Source organism: Lactuca virosa, chromosome 1 (assembly GCF_052849685.1).
Source record: "Lactuca virosa cultivar CGN04683 chromosome 1, Lactuca_virosa_CGN04683_v6, whole genome shotgun sequence".
NCBI classification, from domain to species: Eukaryota; Viridiplantae; Streptophyta; class Magnoliopsida; order Asterales; family Asteraceae; genus Lactuca; species Lactuca virosa.
Window position 1 is genome coordinate 162125972 of NC_136426.1, and position 12534 is coordinate 162138505.

General features: G+C 33.7%; 1 protein-coding gene across 1 annotated transcript; it reads left to right on the forward strand.

Moving 5' to 3' along the window:
- The first annotated feature begins 318 nt into the window (after nucleotides 1–318).
- Nucleotides 319–3033, forward strand: LOC145123218 (uncharacterized). The gene is made up of 4 exons (XM_079058442.1): nucleotides 319–597; nucleotides 694–960; nucleotides 1066–2032; nucleotides 2690–3033. The coding sequence occupies exons 1-4, from the start codon at nucleotides 319–321 to the stop codon at nucleotides 3031–3033; spliced, it is 1857 nt and encodes a 618-aa protein (XP_078914568.1).
- The last annotated feature ends 9501 nt before the right edge of the window (nucleotides 3034–12534 follow it).

Sequence of the window (12534 nt, forward strand, 5' to 3'; positions counted from 1 at the left end):
ATTCTTTGTAGTCTTTATGCTTTTCATTGAGAACCTTGTAATTTCTATGTATCATAATCATATGGCAATGTTATCATGGTATTAGAGCGGAGGTTTGATACGTTGTTAGAAGACTTTGTAGCAGTCATCTAGGGTTGCTTTAGCAGTTTCGTTCAATCTGCTTGATGGTTCTTCGTTGGTGATATTCGTTTGTTGTTGCTGTTAATTCGTTTTTGTTGTTCATTTTCTTGATGTTCGATTGATTGCTTCCGCTGGTTTGTTAGTCCTCTCATTCTCTGATTGCTATACTATTATTAAGGTTATTTATTCATTGCTAACATGACCGGAAAGGATGATTCCCTTCAGTCAATTGGTACCCGTCTAGATGGAAAGAATTATACATATTGGAGTTATGTTATGAAGAACTTCCTTCGTGGGAAGAATATGTGGGGCTATGTCACTAGGATTAAAGCCAAACCCTCAGTGCCTCAAGCTGAGAATTTCGATTGGTTGGTTGATGCTTGGGAGAATGATAACTCCAAGTTCATTACTTGGATTATTAATTCTGTTACCCAGTCTATTGGTATGCAGTTGGCTAAATATGACACAACAAAGGAAGTTTGGAATCACTTGGAGAGACTATATACTCAATCCAACTTTGCTAAATAGTATCAGTTAGAATATGATATTCGTGCTCTTCAACAAAATGACCAGAGCATTCAAGATTTCTATGCTGCTATGTCTGATTTGTGGGATCAATTGGCTCTTACTAAATCTAAAGAGTTAAAAGATTTTGAGCCTTACATTGCTAAGAGGGAAGAACAACGTTTGGTCCAGTTCTTGATGGCCTTGCGTTCTGATTTAGAAGGCCTACGTGGAACGATTCTTCGTCGCTCTCCCCTTCCCTCAGTGGATTCTATTGTTCATGAGTTGATTGCTGAGGAGACTCGTATCAAGTCTCATGCGGATAAAGGGTTTAAAGTAACCTCCATTCCTACTTCCACTCCTGACATGCTTGATGTTTCCTCTAATCAGTCTCGACAAACTTCAAGGGTTGCTTATGATGAGTGTGCATTCTGTAAATAGAAAAATCATTGGAAAGCTCAGTGTCCATTGTTAGTCAACGATGGTAAATCTGGTCAGCCTCAGTCGGGACAACAAAATAGGTCTGGTCAACAGAAGTTTCGACCACGTTCCTCTGGTACTCTTACATGGACACCTCATCCTCCACAGTTTGATGTTGCTGCTACACCACCAGTTGACACAGAATATGTTGCAAACATGCCACCATCTGCATTGGATCCCAAGGTTTTTAAGAGTTTCAGACAGTATTTGGCCTCTAATCTCGCCGCCATGTCTGCATCTATGTCTCCTTCTGGTCCTACCTCATCCAGTACATCAGGTATCCCCTCATCCTTTTGGATTTTAGATTCTGGTGCAACCCATCACATGACTCCTCATTTGTCATCATTTACTTCTTTTTCACATGTGTCATCTATTTCTGTTATGTCTGCTAGTGATACATCTATTCTAGTTGAGGGTGTTGGGTCTGTCTCTATTTCTCATATCACTCTCCCTGATGTTTATTACATTCCCAAACTTACTTTGAATCTTGCCTCAGTCAGTCAGCTATGTAAGTTTGGTAACTGGGTGTTCTTTTCTGATTCTGTCTGTGTTATACAGGATCAACAAACCCAAAAGGTGATTGGGATCGGCCGTAGGGTGGAGGAACTGTATATATTGGAGGTTCTCAAAGTATCTGTTGTTGTTGTTGCCTCAAGCGTTGATTTGTCTTCTTTTCATTTGATTCATTTGTCGTCTGAGTTTTATCTTTGGCATTCTCGTTTGGGACATGTTTCTGTATCACATTTGAGTTTTCTAGCATTTGGTGGTGTTTTGGGTCATTTGAACACTTGTGATATTTCTGATTGTAGTGGTTGTAAACTGGCAAAGTTCTCTGCTTTACCTTTCAATAAAACTATGTCTTGTTCTACTGCTCCTTTTGATATTATTCATCCCGATGTGTGGGGTCCTGCACTAGTATCCACAAAGGGTGGGTCAACCTATTATGTATCTTTTATAGATGATTATACTTGATATACATGGGTTTATCTTATGAAACACAGATCTGATTTCATTGGCATTTATAGCAATTTTAGAGCTCTTGTTAAAACTCAACATTCGGCTGTGATTAAGTGCTTCAGGTGCAACTTAGGGGGTGAATATACCTCTAAATATTTTGCTCGGTTACTTGCTTCTGATGGTACCATACACCAGTAATCGTGTATTGATACTCCTCAGAAAAACGGTATGGCAGAACGAAAACACCGTTATATTGTTGACACAGCCCACTCATGCCTCCTGTCTGCGCAGGTCCCTAGTGCCTTTTGGGGAGAAGCAGTCCTAACTGCTATTTATGTGATTAATCGTATCCCTACTTCATTGAATTCAGGAATATCACCTTTTGAGAAGCCATATGGTCACCTACCAGACTACTCTTCCTTACGAGTTTTTGTATGTACTTGTTTTGTTCTTCGTCCTCATGTTGAGATGAACAAGTTGGGGCCGAAATCTGCTATTTGTGTATTTTTGGGGTATGGTGTTGGACAGAAAGGATACCGTTGTTATGATCTTGTGAGTCAGAAGTTATATGTATCCCTCCATGTCACTTTTTTGGAACATATTCCTTTCTAATCGATTCCTGCTACAGCCCACAATGTAACGAAGTCAGATCTTCTGCATATTGATCCTTTTGATGAAGAGGTAGAGGCTCGAGACCCATCTATGCCACCTAATCCTTCAGCTCATGACACACCCGCTTCTTCAGAGAGTTCCTCGACTCCACCAGTTCCTGATTCTGCTCCTTCGACTGTTGAAATTGAAGATTCACCTCCACCACCACGCCTCAGGAGATCTACGTGTCCTCTCAAGTCCACCAAGCTTCCAGATTTTGCTTACTCTACATACTCAGGACCATTTGCTTCATTTATAGCGAGCATCCATCATCTGTCTAAACCTGAATTGTACAGAGAAGCTATTTTAGATCCTCTTTAGCAGAATGCTATGGCTGAGGAACTCACTGCTCTTCATCAGACTCATACATGGGATTTGGTTTCCCTTCCTCCTGGGAAACATACGATAGGTTTTCGTTGGGTGTACAAGATAAAAACAAAAGCTGATGGGTCTGTTGAGCGGTATAAGGCTAGACTTGTAGCAAAAGGGTATTCCCAACAATACGGTTTTGAATATAAGGAGACATTTGCCCCAATTGCAAAGATGACGACATTCTGTACTATGATTGAAGTTGCATCCGTTCGACAGTGGAAGATCTTTCAAATGGATGTCAAGAATGCATTTTTGAATGGTGACCTCCATGAAGAGGTTTATATGACTCCTCCCCCAGGAATTCAACACCAGCCGTGTGAGGTTCGTCGGCTTCGCAAAGTTTGTATGGTCTCAAGCAAACCCCTCGTGCTTGGTTTGAGAAATTCTCCATAGTGATTACCTCTCTTGGATTTGTCAAGAGTAATCATGATTCGACTTTGTTTGTTAGATGCTCGAGTGTAGGATATATTCTTTTGTCCTTATATGTGGATGACAGGATTATTACTGGTGATGACCATAGTGGTATTGAGTCTTTGAAGCATGATCTAACTCATCGATTTGCTATGAAGGATTTGGGCTTGCTGCGTTATTTCTTGGGTATTGAGGTAACTCAGTCTAAGAAATGGTATATTCTTTCTCAGACTAAATATATATCTGACTTGTTTACACGGGCGGGCCTCTCTGACAATCAGACTGTTGATACTCCTCTTGAAACCAATGCACGGTATTCTCCTACTGATGGTGTTCCTTTGTCCGATCCGAATCTTTATCGCAGTGTTGTGGGAAGTTTGGTTTATCTCACATTTACTTGTCCAAATATTGCTCATGTTGTCAGTCAGTTTGTTACTGCTCCTACCTCTGTTCATTGGGGAGCTGTACTCCGTATTCTGAGATATCCTCGTAGCACTCATTTTCAGACCCACTTGTTTCCCTCGACGTCTTCTCTTGAGTTACGTGCCTATAGTGATGCTGATTAGGATGGCGATTGTCATGATCATAAATCCACCACCGGATTTTGTGTATTTCTGGAAGAGTCTCTCATTTCATGGAAGAGCAAGAAACAGGACGTTGTCTCTAGATCTTCCACGGAGGCTGAATATGGTGCTATGGTTGTGACTACATGTGAGATTATCTGGTTACAATGGTTGCTTGCGGATATGGGAGTTCACATTTCTTCATCTACTCCCCTGCATTGTGATAACAAAAGTGCGATACAAATTGCGAAGAATTATGTTTTTCATGAGCGGATGAAGCACATTAAAATTGATTGTCACTTTACCCGTCATCACCTACAACTCAGGACCATATCGTTTTCGTTTGTTTCATCAACCTTGCAACTTGCAGATATTTTTACGAAGGCTCAATTTGCTTCTCGGTTTCGGTTCTTGTGTGACAAACTCTCAATGCTTATTGTTGTGACATTGTGAGTTTGAGGGGGGATGTTAGCCTATATATTATTAGCCCACATGTTTATGGGCCCTTTAGTCTTTAGCTCATTATGGTTTTGTCTAGCTAGTATTTATATCCGCTTTATTCTTTGTAGCCTTTATGCTTTTCATTAAGAACCTTGTAATTTCTCTCTATCATAATCATATGACAATTTTATCAGAATATATGATGTGGTTCAACAGGAATTAGATATCATCTATATTGTTTGCTAATTCACCATTTACTGAAAGAAAGCCAACTGGTTATCTCATCACGATGACGATTTTTTCTAGTTTTTATCACTACTATCTATTTTAAATATTTGGAAAGATATATTCACTTTATGAAATTCTCTTATCAGTAAAATTTAGTCAAATTTTGACCGACATTGATAATAATTGTGATGAGATGCTTCATTATGTTTTTGGTGATTATTTTGGGGCAATATGTCGAATATGCCCTTGATGTCTCTATTTTTTTTTGCTTATCGGAAGGAAAAGTATATCAACTGTGTTCGATTGTTCCTCGAGGTCTCACCCTACCCCTAATACTCTTAATTGGTATATGTAACCGAATTGTCTAAATGGTTTACTAACTTTCTCAAAATTTATATGACTTCCTCACAAAAAATGCTCAAATTCCACGATAATATCCAAGTAAAAATGCATTTTTTTAATGTAATAGCAACATACTTATATTTCTTACAAATGATAGCAATGTAATTTTCTAACCCATAATATTATCTAAATTTAAACCACAATGTTGCTACTGGATAGATTTTCTCAAAGTAAAATGCCTTAATCAGAAAAATTGAAACTAATCTTTTGTTAAAAGGGTTTAAAGTTGTGATAAATTGATATTCTTTTGTTTTATTCTTTAGATCTATATATCTCAATACTATGTGCTTGTTCGGTATGCAAGAACGATGCAAGGAAATGTTGGAATCTATTTACATCGTATTTTAGTTTATGTATAATAAGTTGTGTATTTGTTTATACGTATTTTTCTGAGTTTAAATCTCATAGTAGCATGCAATTATCCCAATTGTTTATGGTAAAACGTCAAATTGCTTTTGTTATTGTTGTAAAAATGTAATTGTTGGTTTATTTCCTTCTTCTCCTATCATCTTTATACACCAGCTACTTTTTTTTTTTCCTTAAATACATAGTAATGGAGTATTATCATCTTTACAAATCACATAATAGGATGTAATTATCCCAATTACTTTTTTGGCTACTTTTTTTTTTGTAGCAGTTATATTTTATTACATGTGTTTAAAGGGATGAAATTATGATACAAATCAGTCTTATTTTACATGAACATGTATGGTATTCAAAAGAATGTGTAGGGTAAAAGACTAAAAGACAGTCACAATCTCGAAAGTGGATTGTTGTATTTGGTTTAGTTTGAAGTCGGTATATTACTAGGAATTGTGTTTTCTTGATCTTGCATTTCTATATATTTTTATTTATGTTAATGATGTGATTATAATCTTCTTAATTTATCTTATACCTATTTAAAATGATATTTTTGTTACTATCGATAAAGTTTATTCAATTCATTTTTTTTTTATCTACCAAATTAACAACATGGATCAATGATGCATTTTATTACGGTAGACTAACCAAACATGTCAATGGAATTATATAACGCATTTCATTACTTTGTCCATTCTATTAGTTAGTTCCAACTGTTCTATGATCATTTCATTCTATCCGACCAAAGAGACCCTACATGTGATATTTAGATGTGGCATTGAAGCTTCTTGTTGTATTGGTTTCAACAACCAAATTTTAATTATGTGATTTATATTTGCATTATAATTGGCTTATTTTACCGTTGCTTCTAAACTACAAATTTGGAGTTTCGGTATTATCGAATGTTGAAAAGTATTCACAAAAGAAACCGTTGTGTTTTTTTTTTTTTTTTTATGTCTTAATTTGTACATTGATGTTTAGGTTTAGAGAAATATATTGACATAACATAACACCCTCCAAAAGTTATTGCAATATTGAACACATGAAAGCAATCCATCTTTTTTTTTTGAAACGGCAAATCTATCCTACTTCTAAACTACTCCTTAAATCCACATATGTCCACGACGAGACTTGAACCCTCAACCTCAAGGAGGGAGGACAACACCGGATACCGCTGGGCTAGAACCCCTTTATCCATCCTATTGTTGTGATTTTTATTTTTTGCAACTTTTGTGTTTGATCATGACGAAAATGTTGCATTGAATCATGTCCTACCTGAAGTTTGAATCCAATCCGTTTTAGATGTCTGCAACTAAGTGGATATTCGACTTTTCTTAATAATCTGACATCCATTATTCAAGTCAGTGGAGTTTGGCTAAGGCCAAAGGGTATGGAGCGGGGAAGGAGCTATGGGAAAGAAACTGCGGCCGGAAACACAATATCATGACCACGGTTTTGGGTGTGCGGGATCGGACCAAGGGGAGGCTACCCCGCCTCCTCTCTCTTCACCTCATTGGCCAAAATTTTTTCTTATTCCAACGGTTACTTTAGATATAAAATTTTATTTTATTTCAACGGTTATAACATTTAATTTTTCAATTTTTTTAATACATTTATCACCCTATTAATATCAAACAAACATAACATAATTTTCACACTTATTTCTACATATTTTCTCAAAACAAACCCACTCAAATAGAATGTCCTCATCTTCGTCGTCTGATTTGATGGTTCAACAAGAGACATTATTTATTGGTTCCGTCATGACAAAAACAATGGCGTATTTCCAAAACCGACTAGGTCAAAGTTCATGTTCATGACCTCAAACAAGAAACCTTTAATTGCGGAGAAATCGCAAAACTGGGCACAATCGTCTTATAGAAGACTATTTTGCAGATGATGTCGTGTACGCTGAAAAGTTTCGACTGTGGTTCCAAATGAGGAAGGAGTTATTTTTACGTATTGTTGGCGATTTGGAAGGCCGTTTTCCACATTTCCAATGGAAGCGGGATGCGAGACTTAGAAAAGGTTTCTCTCCAATTCAAAAATGAATAGTCGCAATTTGTCAGTTAGCATACGGCATGGGCACAGAAAAATAGAACGAGTATTTGAGGATGTCTCAACTTACCACACGGGAAAGTGCGTACAAGTTCACGAGAGCTATTACTTTGGTTTACGGGCAACGATATTTGTGCAAACCAACCATCAACGATGTCCACCAATTGTACATGGCGCATGAAAGTAAGCACGGGCTCCCGGAAATGCTAGGTAGTATCGATTGCATGCAGTGGTCTTGGACATTGTGCCTCAACGCATGGCGTAGTCAATAAATGTGAGGGACCATAGAGAGCCGACGATTGATCTATAAGCAATCACATCACATGATCTTTGGATATAGCATACATTCTTTGGTCCAGCTGGTACAAACAACGACATCAATGCCCTAGACCAGTCGCCGGTATTCAACGACATTTACCTTGGAAAGTCACACCATGTATATTTTCAAGAAAATGGGGTAACATATAAGTGTGAGTACTATGTTACTGACGAGGTATATCCTACCTTATCTGTTTTTGTGAAATCGGTCACATGTCCGAACGATGAAAAAAAAGTTTAAACAGGCACAAGAGTTAGCTAGGAAGGACGTGGAGCGAACATTTGATGTACTCAAGGGGCATTGTCAAGTACTATAGGTCGGGGCACGGTCATATGAAGTGAAAAGGTTGCAACACGTAATGTACACGTGCATCATATTACATAATATGATTCTAGAAGATGAAGGAAGAGCGATATGTCGATACAACGAAAATGAAGTTTTGCTAAATGTCGAAGGAGTAGCAGTTGGTACGCAAGAGTATAGAGCAAATAGAAAAGAAGTACATGATTGTGACATTCATCACTTCCTTCGTACAGATTTGGTGGAGCATGTTTATAGGGCTCACATACAGCCTCAGGCAGAGTATTGACACAATGATTTGTTTGATGAATCAAATAAAGATTCGGATATGTTCATCGAGGGCTCGGACGAGGATTTAGATGAAATTGATGAGGTCAAGGACGACGATTCCGAGTGACTTAATTTTTTTTTTCAAATTCAGATATTGTGTAATTTTTAATTATGTATTCTATGTCGTTTTTTTTAAATCTAAGTTGTGTTTTTTTAATCTTGATTGTTTTCTAGGTTTTTTTTTTTTTAATCTTGATTGTTTTTTTTATGTATCTTTTTTTAAGTAAAAAAATATTTTTATTTTAATTAAATTTTGTGTTTATTAATCATTTTAAAGAAATTATGTTTATTTTTTGAATTATAAATCTTAACAATCAATTACTTATACTTATAAAAAATGAAAGTTGACAATTTTCTGCCTTTTAGTGAGTGAAATGTAAGTGGACAACAGACATAATAGTGAAAAAGCGAAAGGTGAAGATATACCCTATGGCCAAATGGTGAGCAAAAACCAAACCGAATAAACAACCGAAATCACCACAACAAACTGAAACTGGTTACGCGAAACCAATACAAAAAATTGACAGTGCAATTTTCAATTTGGCGAAAACCAAAGCTCATCTATCAGTGTAGTTTTCAGCAATAAACCGAACCGCATAGAGTTTGGTTAAAATTACAAATTATTAAATTGTAATATATATATATATATATATATATATATATATATATATATATATATATATATATATATATGGGTGAGATCGGTTGAGAACTCATAGTTTTCCGAGAACCTGAGAACTAAAAGTGGAGCGTTAGATCAAAATTAACTCATTAAGGGCATGATCGTCATCTTATCGATCTCATTTAACGTTTAATTTTTTTTGTTATTGGAAATATTAATAAAATGTTCTAAAAATTAACATAATAAATAAGATTTCAAATTTTTTTTTAAATAATTATCGAATTTTTTTTTAAAAAAAATGGAGATTTTTTACTTTTTTCAGAAAACATGAATTTTTTAAAAAAATTGAATATTTTTTAAATAAAAACTGCAAATTTTTTTCAAAAAACAGCATATTTAAAAAAAAAACTGCATTTAAAAAAAAACTGCAACTTTTTTCAAAAAAACTGCATTTTTTTAAAAAGTAAATATTTAAAAATCAGTAAATTAAAAACTAGAGTTATTAAAAAAATCTAATTTTTTTAACAAAAAAAATCAAAGTTTTAAGTGCATATATGCATATTTTTTCAAATGCATATATGCATATGTCTTATACTATAATATTCGTAAGTAATCATAAAAAATCTAATTTTTATTAATCAATCTATAAACATAATATTACAAGAATTTTATTTGATACAAAATAAAATATAAAAAATAAAAAATGCTACAAATATTCGCAATGTTGTCATTTCTTCATATCAAAATTTCTATATTTTCTTCAATGTATCACTTTTCACCTCTTCAATATTTTCCACAAATTCTTCAAAATTTACAATAAAATTAAAAAAAAAAATTGATTAATGCGAGAACACTCATATATATATATATATATATATATATATATATATATATATATATATATATATATATATATATATATATATATATATATCATGTAAGATTCATATGTGATTATATCATGTAAGATTCACATATTGATTATATAATGTGATATTCACATGTGATTGTATATTTTAAGATTCAAATGTGAAATTGACAAGAAAATTTTAAAAAAAAATTAACGAAGAACACACACACAAAATGCATGTGTGCATATAGACGTAATTCATATGTGATTCACTTGTGATTTAAATGTGAATCACATGTAATTGATATGTGATTCACTTGTGATTTACATGTGAATTACATGTGATTAATATGTGAATCACATGTAATTCATATGTTATTTACATGTGATTCATATATGAATTACATGTGAATCACAGTAATTCATATGTGATTCACTTGTGATTTACATGTGAATTACATGTGATTCATATGTGAATTATATGTGATTTACATGTGAATCACATGTAATTCATATGTGATTCACTTGTGATATACATGTGAATTACTTGTGATTCATATGTGAATTACATGTGAATCACATGTAATTCATATGTGAATTACATGTGAATCACGTGTGATTCATATGTGATTCACTTGTAATTTACATGTGAATTACATGTGATTCATATGTGAATTGCATGTGATTTACATGTGAATCACATGTAATTCATATGTGATTCACTTGTGATTTACATTTGAATTACATGTGATTCATATGTGATTTACATGTGAGTCACATGTAATTAATATGTGATTCACTTGTGATTTACATGTGAATTATATATAATTCATATCTATCTTCATCAAATTGCCATGATAATATTGTAACACCTTTTCTAGAGCTGATATCAACTAATTCTGAGGAGTTTTGCAATGAGAACTTATACACAAAGCAATAGCAATTGTACATTTCATGGAACATAAAGTTTCAAGCAATTTAATTGAAAGTTATTTATTTAAAATATGAGATTTTACTTGAGGGTGTTTCGTTAGGAAAGGTGCAAGTCAAAACCTCCAACAAAGCCGACATTTTCCGCCGGAAGTCACGGCCCGAAAAAATTACTCATCCAATTCTTTAGTAATCTCCAAAAAGTCCTATTAAAAAAGAAGATAAAATAAATATAAACAAAAATCATCTTGCATCAGCCAATCAAATCAATAAGAATTAAGCTATATCACGATTAATAGATCCACCAATGTCTCATGTCAAATTATCTTAAATTTTGTTACATGGATGAAATATATGATTTTTATATACTTTCAAATTGCACGACAATAATAAAATACCAAAATTTTCATAATCTCTTTCAGAAATGTACTTCTGTAATGAAAAAAAAAATAAGATTAATGGATCATGGAATATTTTTCTATAACAAAACAACATAAAAAGGTTATAGTTCTTTACCAACATAATGTTTCCTAATTTTTATGTAACCAAAGATTCAACTTTTTACTTTCCAATACAACACCAACTTAGAAAATATATATATAAAAAGAGCACCAAGACCAATTACAACTGCCCTAAACTGGAAACGTATGTATTTTTTTTTATTCAAATTCTAAATTGAAAAAAAAAATATTGCAAAAGTTCTTACTGTTGTTCTGGATGATGTCAAGAGCATAAATCCAGATATTGTTCCAGAAGGATAAGAATTTGCTAAATATCAATGATCAACATTTTAATAATTGCTCGAATCTATTACATCAAAAAACCAAAGCAAGTTCAGATTTTGTTGGACAACATAGTAGTTGAGTTTCTCCATTGGTGTCAATACCTCAATATGCTGCAACCATAACCATTTCAAACATTTACAGGATATCTCTTTTTTACTAAGTTTCAATGATTTAGGATCCTTTTCTTTTTAACTCAATTAATCCAGACAGCTATTATGACTTTCTTTTTTACTTAATCTTAATCTGGACACAATGTATTAATAAGTTAAGTAAAAAAACTAGGATTAATGTATCAAGACACTAACCTTTAACATATTTGATGAATATCATGAAGATTTATCCAGTCATACAACACTATAAAAAACAATAACTCAAAATTCATCCACTTTAGGTAAAATGATATAGTTAGTACCTGTGTGATGACTTTATTGGCAACGAGTTCATCGACATTTCTGATGTTGACTTGGACAGAATCCTAAATTGGAATTGGTTCATCATTTATGAAGTCAAAGTGAAGTTAACATGCGATATTTCTCATTGAGGCATTTCATCGAACATGTTGAGTGCAAACAAATATCTATATTTTTCAATAACACGGGTGTCTATTTTTATACCTACAATCAACACAAGGATTACTCTTTTTAAAAATATATTAACTAAACAGGTTCAAATTAATGATTAGGCAAAAACAATTCATAAAGGTCAAACAAAGGTAAGGAATGAACAATATAAATAGATGATACCTAAATTTTCATCAGTAGATACCAAATTTAGAGTGAGATTCAAGCTCTTAAAACTCTTATCTCGGAGGTTAGACAGACAGAGACCCTCGCCAGATCGAAGTGATCTAC